Consider the following 20,135-nt stretch of genomic DNA (forward strand, 5'->3'; position numbering starts at 1 on the left):
TTGCCCTTAAAAATAATTATTTCATTATTTTTTTCTCCAACAAATTATTACTTATATGTATGGATGATCACGATTCGGTTCGAACCTAACCAAACACTGTAGTGAAAATGATCACGATTCGGTTCGAAATAGTATGGACGGTTCTGGTTACGATTCAGAACCGAAAAAATAAAATTAAATAATTGTTGAACCGTAAACCGGAATTGAACCACATTCATATATAGTGAAAATGATCAAACACTTATTTGATAAATCAGTACAGTTCGGTTCAAATTTCGATTTTGAACCGCCAATCAAAACTTATTTATTTATTTTTATAATTTTATTTCTTATTTTAAAATAGTCTAAATTTAACAATTATTTTATTTTATTTTTTCGGTTCTGAACCGTAACCGTAACCGTCCATACTTTTAAGTTCAATTGCTACGGTGTTCGATTAGGTTTGTATCGAACCGTAATCTTCCATGCATATTAGTAATATAATTGGTTGGAGAATAAAAATAAATGAAATAGTTATTTTTAAGGGTTAAAAATGTCAATTTAACATTTTAGGGGGAAAAACTACCACTTTTAAAATAACTGAGGGGGAAAAATTGTCACTTTAATAACTCGGGGGAAAAAAGTGTTATATGCACGTAACTTAGGGGGAAAAAGTGTCATTTTTCCCTATTGTTTAAATAGATTTGTGAGATTCAACATACCCTATAATACGACCGTGTCACAAGGGGTGTCGAAATTCGTCACCATCCAAGTGACACACCTTACAAGCCTGCAACACAGTCGTATCGAAATCTGCTTGGATTTTTCTCCAAGCTTTAGTTCAAATTTCCCAAAATTTTGAATAGAAAAGTTATAGATGATCATCTTAACTTTTCATGGACACTTAAATCACCTCAATTGGAGTTCGTATGAAAAAAGATATGATTGAAATGCTATCAACATGTTGCAAGGTCATGTAATTGCGCATATCAAAATATGTCTGCCTTTTTTATCATGATTTATCTCGAATCTCTGAAACTATAAATATGAATGTTGTAGGGGATTGTCTTAACTTTCCATGGGCACTTGAATCACCTCAATTAGACTTCATATGAGAGTGATATGACCAAAATACCCTTAACATGTCACAAAGTGTATATTTTATCATTTTTACTTAAAAATTTCTAAAAATCAAATATTAATAGATTAAACACTATATTCCACCAATTTAAACGAGACATAACCAAAATCAATATAAATAAGGTATTGCAATTAAGAACTTTATCTACACACAAACCAATAAGAATTTTTTTTTTCAAATGGGCAAAATGCATAAAAAGACAAAAAAATAAAAAAAAATAAAAAAAACTTTTAAGAAGCAACTTGTAGTGAACGACTTGTCTACTCTGCATTTTTGTTAGAATAAATGTAATTAAACATTCAAAATATCAATTTTAGGTTTAAAAATATATATATTTTTTAAATTGATGAAAAGTAAAAAATGTATGTGTCGCTTTCTTATGAACAAATTCAAAATGGCAATATAAAAGTGAAGATTACATGATGAGTAAGACACATAACTACAATGCACAAATCAAGTTACTAATAAGAATTTTCAAGCACTCACAGGTGCAACCTAAAAATGGCTTCACTCCAAGACTCAATAGATTTGCAAAGAAAGATCAAGTCCAAATGTCAAAGGAACATTTAACTTTGGTGAAAATCATTCAAGAAGATCTCTATTGAAAATAGAAATAAAAATGAGTAGCAAGTAGTGGTGGATACTTGCGAAACACCTAATGAACTTGTAATTTGTTTGGAAATAAGAATACTAATGAATCTCTTCCTAGTGAGAAGGAAAAAAATAAAATAGAAAAATTATACTCCCTTCGTCTCATTTTATGTGTCTGGTTTGGTTACCGAGGCTTGACTGAGTTATTTTTAATTCAATTTTCATAATATTAAGGCTTGACTGAGGTTATTTTTAATTCAACTTTCATAATATTAAGTTTAGTATTAATATACAAAATTTATATATTTAAAAACTACACTAAAAACACTATTAAATACAAAAAATCAAATTTAAAAATAAGTAAAAAATAATAAAGAAAATAAACAAAGAAGAAAGAGTTAGTTTGATTGTTTGATTGTTTGACCAATGAATAGTAAGTATGACAGATAAAATGGGACAGATGGAGTATAATTTTTGAACCACTATAATATCTCTTATTACACTTTCATGTTTTCAAGATTATTTAGTTAAAATTTCAAGATTACTTTTTGAAGTAATGTTGAAAAATTAACTTATTTAATTCCGCTATTCTAAAAAAGGTCTTGAGAAAGTGACAACTTTTTTTGCAATAAAAGTACGTACTTTCAGTTCCATATCAATGGAACAGGTTTATCCCGATGAAGGGGAAAAAACACCATTATACTATAACAACCCGTTTGGTTAGGAGGAGGGAATTAGGGGGGAAAGAATTGTAATTCGGTGAATAAAGTAGGAATTGCAATTACAGTGTTTAGTATGCAGAAATATAAGTGCAAGGAATTGAAAGGGAATAAATGATATAATGACCAAAATGCCCTTATGTAATAATAATAATAATAATAAAATGTATGATGTAAATAGGAAAATGTAACAATGTGGTTTGACTGTATAATGCAATAATAATAATAATAATAATAATAATAATAATAATAATAATAATAATAATAATATTTTCTCACAACAGCTTCAAATTCTAATTTACAATATAACAAGTTTGAATTAAAAGCTTAAATCCAAAAAAATTCATAAAAACATTACAAATATTACAATAACATTCACTTAATAAAATGTTTAGCTTATTAAAAGCTTACATAAAAAAAAACATGATTAAAACATTACAAATATTACACTAACATATACTTAATAAAATGTTAGCTTATTAAAAGCTTACATCCAAAAAAAATTATAAAATATTACAAATATTACAATACCACATGGTTAATAAAATGTACAAAAACCATCATAACATACTAATTAATAGTACAACATTCACATTCACGAACAAAGTCAACATGCAGCCAACATAGTCAATGTGTAGCAAGAAAAGCCCTCACCCATTCTAATCTTCGCTCCGGTGGAATGCTAAAAAACACAAGCATCTGATTTGGACGGTCAGGAAGTTTAATCAAAGCCATCAAATATTCTTCATTTGATAATCCATCAATCTGAATTAACTCTTTATCTAACTGTTACACTTTTTCTTGAAGAGTTAATTCAGTTCCAATGCTCTTGCTAAGTTTATCACCAACCATTACCAATGTTTCACTCAACATCATTGCCGCATTATGAAAGGATTGTGAAGTAATTGGTTCATCTCTATCACTAATCTTTCTCTTCCTTCTTCCACCACTAGATAATGAATCTGAATTTGCTTCACTTCGTGCCCTATTACCTAATGAAGATTGCGCTTGGGTAAATCTAAAGTTTTCACATAAATAGAATGAAATTTTCATATGATTATAATGATATTACCTGATGAAGATTGAGCTTGGGTAAATCTAAAATTTAGATCTGGCATATCTTCATCACCAACATCTTCATCTTCACTAGCTAGATTGATCCCACCAATGCCTTCCTCATTAGTCATTTCTTCAATAATATCTTTTCTAGTTTGTGCATCCCTCCCTGTTGCACGACCTTTTGCATAGATAGAACTGAATTCATGATAGAAAGGAAAAGTTTTCCTTATGAACTGAGCAGCTTCTTTGTGAGTCTAAATAAAGGAAGTTTTCATATAAGTATAAAGTTAAAGTTTTCACATAATTAGAATGAAATAAAAAATACTTACACTTATATAAGAATCCCACACACAAGTCTTCAGCCGTGACCATCTTTCTTTCGTCATCCCATCCAAAGCTACTGTTATTACTAGTGAAAAGATCATGTACTACGCTCCAATCTTTTTTCAAAGTCCTTATCCTTGACTCAATATGAGGTTTAGCTTTTATGTCTGTAGTCGGTAATTTAGCTTTTAGCATCCTCTCCAGCTCATTCAAATACCCCCCTTTGAATCCAGTATCCGCATTCTTTGTTCCTAAACTATGTAGGTCAATCATACAACCGATCTTCGGCTGATGCTCTCACCCGATCTTCTAAAATTTTGTCTAATAACTCAGTTTTTAACATGGTGGGCAAGAATATGCAAAAATATTGCTACTTGTTCGTCAACAAGCATGTTTTTTGTTGGTTTAAGTCCTCCTATACTTTCTAACATTCCACATAGTTTGAAAAAGGCTTCTCTATTCATCCTAAGTAGTGAAATGCATGACTCATCATTGTCATATACAATTCGTCTCACATACTCTTGTTTCCAAATCAAGAGAATAACGCCTATTAATTCTTGGTCGGGATACAGTTGATGCCATCAAAAGTAAAAAACTACTAACGATAGTATACATCTTCAAGAATAAAGTCAAAGCAGCTGCAATTCGTTTTCTTCTTTCATCAATTTCTATTCTTGTTATCTATAAACAATAAAGTCAACAAAATGCTTGCTTTATAAACACACAAAGCAATAACATACATAGCATGACTAAAGTTATATTACCCACAAAGACAAGATCAAATAGCAATAAACTATGAGTATGATGCATAACCATGCTCCTAACTAGACAAGATAAAAAAAAAAGCAAGTTACATTACCCACAAAGTTACATTACCTCTAAACAAATGAAGAATTACATCCCTAATACCTACTGAGCAATATGATGTATAACCATACTCCTAATACCTACTGCTAATAGTTCAAACTAGAAATTATGTGATCATGGATACTACCCTCAGGGTAGCATCTAGAAATTATGTGATCATGGATCATCAGCTTTGTTTTCAATTTAGAACATTTTTGTATGAATCAATTACTTTCCTTTATTTTTGTATGAATCAATTACATTGCTACAGTACTGCAATTCCATATATTACATATACCACACTACTTTTGTATGAATCAATTACATATATTACATATACCACACTACTTTTGTATGAATCAATTACATATATTACATATACCACACTACTTTTGTATGAATCAATTACATTACTACACATATACCACACTACTGCAATTTCATATATTACATATACCACACTACTTTTGTATGAATCAATTACATTACTACACATATACCACACTACTGCAATTTCATATATTACATATACCACACTACTTTTGTATGAATCAATTACATTACTACACATATACCACACTACTGCAATTTCATATATTACATATACCACACTAGTGCAATTTCATATATTACATTACTAATTAATTAGCTTACTAATTAATTAGCATAATTTACATATATTACAATAATAATTAATTTCATATATTATATTCCTAAATTACCACAGTACTGTAATTTCCCTACTAGGCTAAATATTTATGAATAGTATTCAAACCAAAATTACTACTAATTAATTAATTTCTATGATAATTTGTAGTTCTTTAACTAATGAGTATATCACAGTCAACCCTAAAAAACAATCCAATACACAGAATGAAAAATATGAATGAAAAGCCCAAATTTTAGCACAAATGTAAAGTTTGTAGTGTAGAAAAGGGAATAAAAGCACAAAAAAAAAAAAAAAAAAAAGAAAGAATGAAAAATGAGTGAAAATCTATAAAAATGAACAAACCCTAGATCCAAATTCTGTCAAGAAGATACAAAAATTAAGAAGTTAAACAAGAGATTGAGAAGGGAGAGAGCATTTTACCTGAAAAATTTGGAGAAAGAAGCTTCAAGCAATCGCTGATCTTCGATCCTCTGGTTTTTGTTTTGCTGCTACCCAGATAGAAACGGATGAGAATGAGGCGTGAATGTTAGATGAGAATGACGGATGAGAATAAGGCGTGAATGTGAGATGAGAATGAGGCTTGAATGTGAGATGAGAGAGGAATGAATGAGGCGTGAATGACAGATGGAGAATGGTTAATTATTGGAGGGTAAAATAGTCTTCATCCAAGCTCTTTTTCTCCGCAAAGTCGCCGAATTACAATTCCCTTACCAAACACAGTAATTTATCAATTCAATGAATTTAAATTTAATGTCCTTTTTATTACTCTCTACCGAATTTAAATTTAATGCCCTTTTTATTACTCTCTACCAAACAGCCCGTAATTGGACTAAATTCACTGTACCCCTATAGTTGTAGAACCAAAAATGTCAGGCATCACACTTGCATTATGAAGAGTCGAGTGTGAGCTACAGTGAGTTATTAAGCAATCAAGCTTGGGTACATAAATGCTTACTTTTCTTCATAGGAGACAAAGCACTACAAATAGTAAAATGCCAAAAACATCATAGTAAGCAAGAGGCTGGAATTGAGTACAATAACACAATGGCAATGCTCCATATCCGAATTTGCAGTTATCCACAGGGCACTATAAACTAACCAACATCATATGGTACTATTGGCTCCACAAAAAGAAGTATGATACATCTAGTCAACTTAAATAAGATAATAACACAAATTATTTCTAAAGGAATAGAATATATCCGAGCAAAAACCGAAAAAAAAAAAAAATTACCTAGGCAACTAAGACAATAGTCAGAGATTACAGTAGGACACCCCCTATTCTCAGTTTTTACTTCCTCTTTCTCTTCTTCCCAATCTTTGACTCAGTTTCTTGCTCCTTGGATGCTCCCGAAGCTTTCCCCTTCCCGCTATCTGGTGTTTTTGCTACCTCTGTGGACTTTTCCTTCACATCCCCAGTCTCCTTGCCCTTTGACATAGACTTTCCTTTGCCTGTACCGCCATTGGCACTGGGCTTACCACCGCTTTGAAGAGCTTTACCTTTTGACCTGGGGATTGATTTTGTCACAGTGTCTTGCTGGGATTTGCTGGCAGTCTTAGGAGAGATATCTGTCTTGGACTTAGACCTCGGAGAGCTGCTGCTAATAACATCTTTCAACTTACCCGAGCCCTTTTCAGAATCATTTTTAAGTTTATTACTAGTCACATCCTTAGATTTACCACCAGATTTTAGGCCGCGGTCTTTGGATTTTGGCTCAACAATAACATCATCCTTGGATTTACGACCAGATTTTGTAGCTGTGCCTTTGGCCTTGGATCCACCACTGCTTAAACATTACCCCTTAATGAATATTCTCTCACATCATGTCCACAAATTATTGACACAAACAGAAGAATAAATGAATTACAAACCTCCTAGGTGAAACATCTGACCTGTCATGCTTTGATGTTTCAGCCTGTCTTCTGGTTTTTTTCTTCTTCTGCCTGCAATATAGAATGAGCTCATAAACAAATAGAAAAAAAAATATTGTAGAAGTCTCAAAAGTCAAAAGAAAAGGTTAAAACCTGAAGAAATGTTCTAAAATATGGAAGGAGTACAAAATGATGGAACATAACAATATGATGAAGACAACAAATGTATTATGTCTCATTAGCAGGAGCAAGAAAACAGACAATATGGAACAGGATACTGGCTGGAATAAGATCTAAAATTTGGAAAGAATATGGAATGATATGACACCATGCAAAACTTTCATTCAACATTGAAAACATGTTCTATATAAAGGCTATTACAAAAACATCCTATTTAATTCATAAAGTTCCTATGCTTAATTTTAATGGCTGTCTCAAAATAATAAAAACCTTCCACCACTTGAAGATCATATCCATATAATATTGACTGGTACGACTGTTGTAGATAGAAATGTGCTTAACTAGACCCAAAATTCAGAACCCCGGAAAGAAATACTCTGTAATAGTATGCTAAAGGAGAGCACCAAAGCACACAAAACGGATCAAAGAGAAATGGTAGGAGGGTTGAAAAGATCTTAAAAAGACATTGGCACGTCCAAAGTCCAATAAAGAAATAAGCTTACAGACACAGCATAGCAACAAGTTTGGGAAAACATGCACTAATCTCTAAGAGTTGACATCAATGAAGTCGCAGAGAAAGAAAGACTTCATCACATGCTGGAAATATATTTCTTGGTACTTCCAATATGATATGACAATGTTCAAAACAAATATTCGTTTATCAACAAGGTTCAACTTATATCCTCGATTACTCTGAACATATAGTAACATAAAATCTTTTAACAGGTAGGAATAGCGAGAGAGAGAGAGAGAGAGAGAGAGAGAGAGATAATGTAAGAACACCAACTCAATCCTTGTTTTCACAAAACATCTAATAGCAAGAAAGAATAAGTTGTTCATCTAATGAAAAAGTAGCACTCACATCTCGGCAGAAGCATCAGGGCTAGATGGTTCGTCCAAGTCCTGTCAAAATAGGATAATCAAATAATGTCTAAAAGTGATTTTAAAATGAAGGTAGGAAATGCACATTGACTGGAAACATACCGATTCTCCCATCAAATGTTCACCAACAATTTCCCATCGTTCCTTCCTAAGATTCAGAAATTCTTCATCTCCATCGGTGTACAAAACCTGATTAAATATAAAGGAACTGTTCATTTTCTGTAAGAGCCACATGGCATAAAGAAAACATCAAAGGGAAAAATGAACAGACCATATGCTTCTTTTTAACAGGATCATAGGATTCTACGACACCTTCATAAAATCTGCAATTGGTAAAGCAAAGTTAGCTTTTTGATAAAATTTCAAAACATGTAAGCATATAGCCAACAGGCCCATGTTACACCCGGCAGTGCTTAGGAGTTAGCACAATAATACAGCAATGAGGCAGGGTGGGATTGCCCAGTGAAATTCCAGCCCATAAAATGAACACCCAACCGTAGCCATATAACCTACACCCATTAAATCATTCACTCCTCTTCTGACGAGGATCTCAAAAGCTCCTGATTTATATTATAGATGAATGAAAAGAACTTACACACTATCCAATGGCCACCAAACTTTGACCTTGGAACCAACAAGGCTCTCATCATATGCTATATCCGGTACCTGACATACATTAACCAATCAAGCATTTGCAAAAATAAATAAATAAATAAATAACTTTGAATTCAGAAAAAAAAATGAAGTATGCAGATTAAGAGAAGACCAGGGCAATCATAACACCACCCCCCACCCCTCACAAACACAAATAAACACATCCTCAAAAAGGTATGTCTTTAAAACAACAACCAAACTGAGAATAATTTCCAAGACGAAAGTGAAGGTTTAGTATGATATACGAAACAGGTTTAGTATGTAGCATTTGAGTTTCAAATCATTTAAATAAATTTATAAAAAAAATTGCATGCAGTTTCAGTTAAGTCAGGAAAATATAATAGTACTTTCTCCTTGCCCAAAGGACGCTTTCTCTTTGTGTTCTTTCTTTGGCTTCCTTCTTTACCATCATCTTCAGCAGACCTCTGAGGAGACTCTTGTGAAGACATCTTCTGCATGATGAATAGAAATGTTCATTTAGATGGACTTAGAAATTAAAAATATAAGGGTCACAGAATTTAGATTTGATAGTGAGAAGTCAAAAATTACATTGCTATCATCTTTTGCAGAGGACTTTGGCACATCAATGTCCATATTAGCCTTTCCACGTCCACGTCTTTTTGTGTTATTCTTCTTTCTTATTGAGGAACCACCCTCTGTGATATTAGTCTCAGCCTTCTCACCTCGCTGTTTTATGTCTTTTGCCTCTGCATCACTCATGGTACCAGCTTCTTCCTCATGAGAAGTCTCAGTCTGCACCCTGATACCAGGATCCTCCTGTGGCTGTGCTTCAGAATCACTTGTCCCATCAGATGGCTTCTTAGATGCAATTTCAGTAGAGACACTCTCGTCCTGAACCAAATCATCATCCTCCTTTGGCTGAGTAGGCTCTTCTTCCTCATGGATTTCATCAGGAAGGCTCTGACTAGGGTGTGAGGAAGCAACATTGGCAGCTTCATCCTCAGATGTTTTATGTGGAGAAATCTGAGCACTAGTCTTGTTTTCATCCAATAGTTTGGCTGCCTCATCAGTTGTGTTGTCAGCAGGCAAACTGTCAATATCTTCACCTTTACTTTTTTGTTCATCTGGATGATTATCAGGTGGATTTTCAACAAGTGAACCATGAACATCTCTCTCACTTCTTTGACTATCTGGAAGCTTCTCAGTCTCTTTTTCTGTATTATCAGGAGCTTGGTCCAAAGATTCTGCAGAATTTGTTTGTGAGTTAGACTTCCCTCCCTGTTCCTTAGCACTGTAATCAGACTTGTCTGGCTCTGATTTCATTGAGCTATTGGCCTGTGAATCATCAGTGTCAGATTTAGGTGTCAGCTTTGCAATATCTGTCTGGTTAGGACCATGATCCCCCGACTTTGCTAAAGATTCGGTTTCTACAGAATTCCCTCCATTAACACCACTACTAGTAACTGACTTAGGAGATGTATTCACAGCTTGATTTTCATCTTTTGAACATGCCTCTTGTTTAGTGTCAACAGCCATCTGATAGAAGAAAAGATATATTATAATGACTATGCCTAAATACGTATACACGATAATATGCCACGGCAAGAGCGCTATAACAATTATTGCTTTGCCAGAGCACTAATGCACAACGCTAGACTTGCTAACAAGCTAGCGTGCTCTTAAAATTTTAGAAGTGAAACTCCAACAGTCAAACATGTCTGGCATAACTCATCAATTTTTGTAGCTTCACATATCTTTACCTGGCCCAACTCATCTGAAGACACAGTAGATGCTTTGTTCTCAACAGTCTACATATCATCCACACAAATAAGTCAATCTTCAATACAGAAATTTAAAAAAACATAAAAAAAAAAATTTTTAAAAAAAACTATAAAAAATTGAAACAGTAAAACAAAACAAAAAGTATGTACTCATATACCTGAGTTTCATGAGCTCTCTCGGCAGAACTAGCTAACTTGCTCTCCACACACTTGAACAAGTCATAAAGGGTGCACAAAAGTTAGTTATGCGTTCAGAAGGCAGTTAACTGACTTCAAATGCAAAATCTCAACATGCACAGAATTTATATACATATATTAAAACTAAAAGAATAGTATATTAACTGATAAGCAAGATTGGATTATAAGATCATTCTACAAGGAATTAAACCTCGATTTAAACAGCACAAAGAGACATATCATAATGCCAACACACACACACACACAAAACTGTGTGTCAGTATTAACAAGAAAATATGGGATTTGTTCCTCATTGCAATGATACAGAGAAGAAAATCTGGAATAATTAAAGAAAATTCTTAAAATGTATGCAAGGGGGCTTGTTGACATCTGAAATTCTTGTGCATGTCCTCAATAAAGTGCTCTGTTGCACAGCTATTGCTTCAATAAAATATTTAATTATCAAAAACAAAAAAGTTATTCTAGTGAATTATAAAATTACTTTAGTAAATAGTTTAAAGAGAATTTAGGTTGAGTAAACAATGAGACAATGCTGAGGAACATAGTCACTTTCATAATTATCATTATTATTACTACCACTACTACTATTCTTATAAATAGCAAAATGCCCAGTTTAATTAGAAAGAAGCCCAAAAGCTTGTATGCTAATTATAGTAAGTGTCAATAATAAGACTTTCCACAGGACTATCCAGCTGGAATTTAGAAGTTTTCTTCAGTGTCAACAATATATCACATAGAAATGGAATGAGTAAGAATTTTCCTGGCAAATAGAAAAGCAGTCTTAATGTTGGTTGAAATCTTTGATGATTTAGGGAAATAAAAGCAGATAAGTATAATAACTTTAGAAAGGTGACAATACCGATAGTTCTTTCAAAGTATCATTATTATGCTCAGCAGCTACAGGAGTCCCTTGCAGTACAGAACTTACAACTTTACTGTACTCATCCAAAGAAATGCCCAGAGATTTTACAGCATGAGTTATGTAAGGCTTTAGCTTGCTAGCACATTTTGCAACTACACTCTCTGCCAACCTTTTACCAATTGGCTTTATCTCCTGAAACAACAAAACCAATCAGCAGGGACCCAATGACTACATTAAGGGGAAAGATCAGGACAGAAATAGCTAAACAGTACCTCATTCTCCTTTTTGACACTATCCAGTAGCTTAGTAACCAGGTCCATAGAAATATCTTCACTTTCTTCGAGTACAAGTATCATGATTGATTCCATGGATGAGAAGATATTGTCTGGATGATATTCTCTGAGAGTTGAAGATACAGCTTAGAGAAAACTACTCAATTTCCATCAACATGCATATTAAGTTATCAAAGTTAAACAATGATTAATGCATCTTAAAGGACACTACTCTAGATATTATTTATTCATCCTGTGTTTATAATTCATATTTCATTTTTAAAAAATACAAGTATTTCATTGATGCAATGCTCTCATAAGTCGTAACTGCATATTTTTATCAAAATAATATGAAGCCCTCTGTTATCTAATGCCTGAAGAATATATTAGTTAAGTGATGCTACACAGTGAATTCTACAGATCAATGAGATAAATTTTCACAAAAAGAAAGGAAGAACGAATTTAAGGAGCTAAAACTAGCAGCTTGATTTCCAGATGTGCATGACATATTTATATCATTTCTTTTTTATTTTATTTGTAGTTGGGGGATGAGTAGGTGACATAGAAAAGGTCAGTCTAAATTGATTAAAGTGGAAAATTGATGTGTTTCATCACCAAAGTGAATTGCAGCTTGAAATTTCAGCAAGTACATAACTACAATTCTTATGTTCAGAAACAATAATGGTTGAAGTAAAAAAGAGATAGTTGTGAAAATAAATATCCAATTTAAATTAATCCCACCAAAAGAAAAACAAGCATGTAACAACATTGAATATATGGAACTTATGGTACAGCAACAACAAAAATGTTGGGCGTTATCAGTAATAATGTCATACCTAATGGCCTTAAGGAAGTGCTGATACATGTCAGAGATAAGTGCATCACATTCCAGATCCAACATAACAACACATAACCGGACCTTGGACACGGTTTCAAGAATCATAGCCCTCTTGCTAAAGGATCTGCTTGACTCATCATATAAATTCTCAAAAGACGAAACTATTAATTGGAACACAACCTGTATATAAACAATAGAATTTTACATGGTGCTGATGAAAAAGAAAATAGAAAAATAATGGGATATTGATACCTTCATCTTTTCATCGTCATATGGGGCATCCGGTGCAGTAATTCTTGTGATCTCGCTTAAGCAAGAAGCAAGGGCAACCTTCACATCAACATCAGAATGCCTCAAAAGTTCATCCGCTACCAATGCCTTAATCATTGGAGAAAGTGCATCATGCATGGATTTAGCTGGTGACTGCTCCACTTTTGTGAGGAAAGACTCAGCTTCCTTAAGACCATGAAAACAAAAAATTAAAGACATCACAGTGAATAATAAGAGTGCCATTTAGATTGTTCACAAGTTTAGTATCTATATCTAAATTAAATACAGATCACAGCATTTAGTTACTGAAATATTGAAGAATCAAACATGAAACTATACTTGATGCATTCAAGAGCATTATTCTGATATGTACTACGCTGAATGTGTACCAAAAGATTTCTGTGTTTCCACTTTATTGCATGTGGAAATGAAGGCAGATATGCAAAAACAGCATCATCCCTTACAGATAATTAGGAAGAAAACAGATGACACTCATAAATTTGTTACAATTCCCAATTTCTTATCCAAACTATCTCTCCAACAGCCATCAAGTACAGAAGAAATGTAACTACATATTTTTGCCTCTTAATCTTTTTTTTTATTTGGAACTGCATTGGTAATATAATTGCCCCAAAATGCACCAAAACTCACAGTTAAGTCATTTTTATAAGACAACGCACACACCTAAGAAGGTTAGGTACTTAGGTGCTTCATAAAAGTCATGTGATACTTATAAATTTAGAATCTCATAGTATGACCATTATGACAACCTTGTAGATAAAAGATCAATCCAATATTCCAATGATTTAAGCGTATAGAGTGCTTAGAAAACTGCAGCCATAATTGTTCACTAAAGCAGCACAAAGTATTATAATACAATGTTTGAAGAGAAACCAGAACTTATAACCATTAAAAATATCCTCCAACACTCAAGTAAAGAATACAAAAGTCGCAGTGCTAGTTAAAAACAAAATAAGTGCACTACCAAAATGCATGTCTAAAACCAACCTTTTTTCCTAATTAATAATAGACTATGCAGAGCGGTAGATTACCAACTAGTGCACTACCAGTATACAAATTTGACAGCATTCCACTTCAACGGATGACCAATCAAAAGAAAAGCTTCATAGGTCCATAGACAGCACTGAGAAAATAACGATATCTTGAACCATAAGAAATTGTGACCCTTATCTTCTAAACCAAATAGACTATTTGCATTTGCAAAAAAATTAAGGGCATTCCAACCAGCATGGTTTTCATTTCACATGTGGTTTTGGAAATTAAGGGCATTGCAATCAGCATACCCTCAAATTTCATCGAAAAAACAGGCATCTGTTTTAATACCTAAAACAGATGAAGAAAAAATTCCTTCTTGTTTCAAGTCAAGCAGAAAACTACAACTAAAATATCTGTTGCACACCCAATAAAATCCCAGGATAAAAAATTTATTTATCCTGCTTCCTTTTTTGTACTTTTATGACCCTTCAACACAAAATTTTCGCTAAGCAAATTAGGGCATGACCAGTAATAATCAGAGCAGCATTACTATATTGGTAATTGAGATTCCGAAAGGATACATCTAACACCATTAATTAGCAAAAGGGATGCAACATTTTCAGTTGGACAATCTAGGGTCCTAACCTAGACGGATTGAGCCTAAGGGAACAAAATAAGCTCGAAGAGAGTAAAGTATCTTAGTAACTATTATAGGAGCTGAACGGATACAAAGTATCATATACCTAGAGCACATGAACAGTAAAACAACTCTCTTACTACGAACATGTCTGGTTCCTAATACTGAACTAACCCTCCGTCAAATTAAAGAAATCATAGAACAACTGTACAAATGCTGCGTCGTTAGAGGAAAAAGCATAGTGTAAAAAAAAACACCAAAAAAATCAAACAAATTAATAGAAACGGCATAGAATTTGATTCATTCCCGACTATAACTCCAGAGAAGAAAAATAATTCCAAGCCAGCAACGGCAAGGGGTCAGAAATAACAGAAAACTGAAAGTGTAATAATAACCCTAGGACTTACGTCGAGTAAAGGGAGGAGTTCATCAACCGAAGAAGGAGGCTTGAGAAGCTTGTTTCCAGCTTCCGCCAACTGCTCCTCGAGCCCTCTCCCTGAGGACGCCGCCATCTTCTCAAGATCTCCCACACAAATCTACCGATTCCAACTCAGACCATGAAACGAAACCCTAGGAAGAGAGTTCCCTCGTCGTCCTCCTCAACTCCCGGACCACGAAATCCCTCGTCGCTTTGGTGGTATTCCCTGTCGGGAGGGAAGATTGGAGAGAAGAGACGGATTGAGTCTTATTCAGATAGGTCGCGGAACCCTAGAAAACCAGTAAAGCCAGATGACTCCACGAACGCAGAGAAGAGATTATGAATAAAATAAATAATAAATAAATATGTGTATATATATAGTGCTCCGTATAGGTGTAATTTTTGTGCATATATAGTTATATAGTTACAGATTTTAAGTTGGAGAAGCGGGATTGGAGCGCTGCATTATATTGACGACAAAATCGCGAATTGTCATATACAAGGGCTATTTTGTAATTATAGACCTTTGAAATTTAGAATGTGGTATGCCACTGTTCGGCGCCAAAAAAGCATACATATATGTAATGAACAATTGAACGTGTAACTTGAGATGACAATTGTATGAAGTGTGATGATAGCAATTTATGATATTTTTTTAAATCATTAACTAATAATAGGAAAATGGTATAGGTACGTTAACAACTAATTTTGTCCTTTTTCTTTGACTTTCATTAAGGCCTTCCTCAATAGTGGAGATTTTGGTGTAATTTTTGAAGAGTTTTTGTGAGTGTGATTAGGAAAAGGAAAATGGTAGTGGAGAAAAAAAAAAACAAAACAAAAATTTGAAGAAAAAAATTTTAAATAATATTTACGCGCCCGGTTGGGCGCGAGACTTGCGCCTCACGTGCATGAGACACAACTCTCAACTCAATTGGTGGGCCCCATAATATCTGGAAAAAAAAACTCAAGGCTGGAAATACCAATACACTCTCTCACCTCACCCTCTCTCTTCCAATTTGGCATTTTTGCCTAAAAAACAACGAAAAAACCATCAATGGGATGGCCTAATTATACTAGTTTCTTTACGCACATTACATGAATGAGATCATGCCCAATGGTTATTTTTAAATAAGTATTTCAAAGTATATCAATGTAAGATTATAATTTAAATAAGTAATTCAAAGTATATGAATGCATGCAAGATAATTTAAGAGAGATTGAATATAATTGTCACTAAAATAAATATTTGTAACTTTGTAATAACGCTAGTCTAAATAAATACTACTTTTGGTTAGAATTTCTCTAAGTTTTCTTAATTCTCTTGCAGGTAGCATTGTCATTGTCATTCTCTCACCTTTTTTTTTATTGCAGCATTTTTGTAGTCTCGGCATCTTTTTGATGCGTCAAGTGTGCTATTATGTTCTATTGTTTTACATTGGCATTTTTAATAATGAGTTTTAAATGTAGCTACGTAAGATAATGATCTAATTACCATTTACATAATTGAAATACAAATAAAAAATATTAATACCATAATGACCGAAGTAATTCCCATTAATGCAAAAGCATAATTGAAATATTGAGTTTTGTTCTAAATAATCAAAAAAGATTAATTAAACAGCCAAGGATGTTGTGGTCCAGTGGCATCAAACCCTTTCCTTTATACGGGAGGTGGTGGGTTCGAGCCTTAGTGGAGGTAATACTGACTCTACTGACTTGTAGTATTCAAAAAAAAAAAGATTAATTAAACAAAAAAATCAACCTAATTTTTTTTAAATGCAAGAAAATGATTTTAAAGGTTATTTATTTATAATCGTTGATGCTCAACTTTGGATGCTATGTATTTAGTCGGACTAATTATTTGACCAAAGTTTATGGTAACTTTTATATTGTCTACACTTATAATAAGAGCCAATAGTGTTAGACCCCTAACTGGAACTAAAAAAAATGTTGGTGTAATAGTCTGCTATAACATATTGTACTTTGTGTTCTTCTTATTGTGCAACCTCCAATTAAATTCCTAATATATCCTAATCCTTTATAATTATACAATTCTGTATAGATTCCTAACTTAAAATTAGAATATTGAAGTTTTAATAGGATTCTATAATAGAATTTTGTATAGATTCCTAACTAAACCATTATTCTACCCAAAACATAAACCCCTCCCATTCTCACTGGTATTCACCTAAAACTAAACCTAACATATTCTGCAACACACCATCTACTTGACATTCTATAGGTATGATTGTCAAAATATTATCATGCTAATTCTATTATTTGTATTTGTACTCATAATGATTACAATTTAAAAAAAAATCAATGATGATATACTCATTAATTAGTACAACTTCAATATCATTATGTAAATATATCTATTGTATAATCTTTTCATCTATACTTGTATCCTTGTATGCAATGTTGTGGTTCTCTTTATATTCCTTTATAATCTATACATTTTAGTTACTCCTAATCCCCTAATCTATGGTTTTTGAATTTGTGTTGTGGTTCCCATTATATTATTTTATATCCTTTATGAACATATTTTCCATGGCACAAGGATATTAGTCATGACAAATGCGGATTGTTATGCCGTGAACCCAGGTCCACCTTGCAAGGTCGACCTGGGTCTACATTCGCATACACTATACTCTACATTCACAATTTGTAAACTCCACATTCACACATTATAGGATTATATGTTTAGTAACTATACTCTACATTCACATACACTATACTCTACATTCACAATTTGTAAACTCCACATTCACACATTCAAAACTCTATATTCACATGTCCTATGCTCCACATTCACAACTTGAGAACTCCACATTCACACATTACAGGGCTAGAAGTTCTAGAACTTCTTAACTCTATTACAGATTCACACATGTATAACTCTACATTCACGATTTCTATACTCCATTTTCACAATTTGAAACCTCCACATTCACACATTTCTGGGCAACTCTACATTCACACAATCATAAATCTACATTCACACTTTGAAACCTCTACATTCACACATTTTTGGACAACTCTATATTCAGCAATATGTTTACTAAAAAAAAAAAAGAGACAAAAACGACGTAGTTTTGGACCCACTCCACCTTGCAAGGTGGACCTGGGTCCACAGCATAATTAAAGTTAATTGATATTGACACACAAACTATGGGCTGGAGTTGTACAGTTCATGTCATTAAGAAAAACGAACCAAAAAACGCTATTGAAACGCTTGAGAAAAAGTATATGCTCATCGTACTTGAGGATAAGACAGTAAGTAAATAGTACAAAATTTCCCCCTTTATTATTATTATTATTATTATTTATCATTATTTGTATTATTATTATTATGAAGATGCTTTCATTCACCACCAACATCATTGTAAATGCTATATCTAAATGCAAGGAACTCGGGCTCAATCAGTAGTGTTTGATAATGACATTGGAATGTATGATATCACTTTACAAACCAACAAATGGTACATCATCTCAAATGTCATTGTCAAACTTGTCCGGACGAACAATAAAGTACTTGATCACAAATACAATTACACATGAATTTTAAATGGTCGGACCGGTGTCCAAACAAGTGACAATGATGACACGTCATTTGCTCCTATATTTCTACTTACTTTAGTTACAAGTTAGTTATTTACAATTTCGTTATGTTTTTTTAAAATATATAAGCATCGAGATTATTCCTTTGATTTTTATTAATTTAGCATTTTTTCTCTCTCATTATTATATGACTACTTTAACCAATTAAGGAACACTAATTTAAAAATACGCATTGGGCATTAGTTTAATCGTGCAACGCGCGTGTGATAACTAGTATTTTTAATACATTCTAACATATTGGTAGTATATGTTTAACAATTATGCCAACTTTGATTGGGATGGGGTTCGAACCTAAGACATTTCTTATAGAAATCAATGAATAATTTAAGAATGGTAAATAGTTAACGGAATATTTTGTGACTAAAGTTTATATTATACTAATAGAATGTAGGGTTATTTAAGGAAAGAAAATAATATAATAGAGGTAAAGGAGAAAAATCATTAAGAAAATACTAAAATCAAAATAATATAAACCATTCATTTCAACAAATAATTACACCAACATTTTTTTAGTTCCCGGTAGGGGCCTAACTTTATTGGCTCTTATTAAATTTGTACATTTCTCGTTGGTATATTATACACTAGTTTTTTTTATGGAACATATGTAAAAAAAAATTGATAATATTAATACTCAATGTTAAAATCTTTGGAGTTTTTTTTTTCAAAATGGTCCCTCGACTATTGCTCATTCTCAATTTCATATTTCGACTTTCAATTATACCAAATGGGTCCCTCAACTTTTAAAAACTCACCAAATTCAGTCTTCAGTTAGGTATTTTGTTTATTCAACGTTAAAATGGAGGGCATTTTGGTCTGTTCACATATTTTGTGCCTAATACACTCAGCAATAGTCAAGGGACCGTTTTGAAAAAAAAAAAACTATTTTATTTATTTCATTTATATTTTTAGACTCTTTAAAATTAGAATTTATGTAGATTTTTTTCTCACAAAAAAAGGATCATTTTAGAAAAAAAAATTTTTATTTATTTTATTTTCATTTTTTTAGACTCTATCAAATTAGAATTTCTATAAATTTTTTTTTCTCTCACAAATATAAATAGTTAGAATCCACACTCCAAACCCAAAATTTTCAACTATCTTTGCATATTTTTTTCCCTTTGTCTAAACATATACAGATTCTTCCTCTATTTATATTAAGTTTTACAATATGTTTCGTAACTTTCATAAATACTCATACTTTTTATTTTGAGTTAATTACCAAAATGGTTCATTGACTATAGTGAAATTACTAGCCATTTTACCCTCTTACATGCATATGCATGTGGGCATGAGTTACTTATGTATACATATTCGTATATGAGTACTTATATATATATATATATATATATATATATATATATATA

General features: G+C 32.6%; 2 protein-coding genes across 7 annotated transcripts; both read right to left on the minus strand.

The window, feature by feature from the left end:
* Positions 1-2,793: 2,793 nt before the first annotated feature.
* LOC116007102 lies at positions 2,794-5,951 on the minus strand. Of its 5 annotated transcripts, none has more exons than XM_031247694.1 (4): positions 5,750-5,951; positions 3,819-3,980; positions 3,503-3,743; positions 2,794-3,422 (listed from the first exon to the last, which is right to left on the minus strand). In XM_031247694.1, the coding sequence occupies exons 2-4, from the start codon at positions 3,912-3,914 to the stop codon at positions 3,220-3,222; spliced, it is 540 nt and encodes a 179-aa protein (XP_031103554.1). In that variant the 5' UTR covers positions 3,915-3,980; positions 5,750-5,951; the 3' UTR covers positions 2,794-3,219. The 5 variants fall into 5 exon arrangements, with proteins under 5 accessions (XP_031103554.1, XP_031103553.1, XP_031103552.1 ...); XM_031247693.1 differs by having other exon boundaries at positions 2,855-3,422; positions 3,819-4,119; XM_031247692.1 differs by having other exon boundaries at positions 2,855-3,422; positions 3,819-4,122.
* A 388-nt stretch (positions 5,952-6,339) lies between these two features.
* Positions 6,340-15,506, minus strand: LOC116006020 (immunoglobulin A1 protease autotransporter-like). Of its 2 annotated transcripts, none has more exons than XM_031246266.1 (15): positions 15,140-15,506; positions 13,082-13,285; positions 12,828-13,009; positions 11,992-12,118; positions 11,717-11,911; positions 10,818-10,868; positions 10,639-10,686; positions 9,467-10,414; positions 9,265-9,369; positions 8,859-8,929; positions 8,535-8,586; positions 8,366-8,452; positions 8,244-8,284; positions 7,223-7,273; positions 6,340-7,113 (listed from the first exon to the last, which is right to left on the minus strand). In XM_031246266.1, exons 1-15 carry the CDS (start codon positions 15,242-15,244, stop codon positions 6,621-6,623), a joined length of 2,760 nt encoding a protein of 919 aa, XP_031102126.1. In that variant the 5' UTR covers positions 15,245-15,506; the 3' UTR covers positions 6,340-6,620. The 2 variants fall into 2 exon arrangements, with proteins under 2 accessions (XP_031102126.1, XP_031102125.1); XM_031246265.1 differs by having other exon boundaries at positions 7,202-7,273.
* Between the last annotated feature and the right edge of the window lie 4,629 nt (positions 15,507-20,135).

Source organism: Ipomoea triloba, chromosome 15, assembly GCF_003576645.1.
Source record: "Ipomoea triloba cultivar NCNSP0323 chromosome 15, ASM357664v1".
Classification (NCBI taxonomy): Eukaryota; Viridiplantae; Streptophyta; class Magnoliopsida; order Solanales; family Convolvulaceae; genus Ipomoea; species Ipomoea triloba.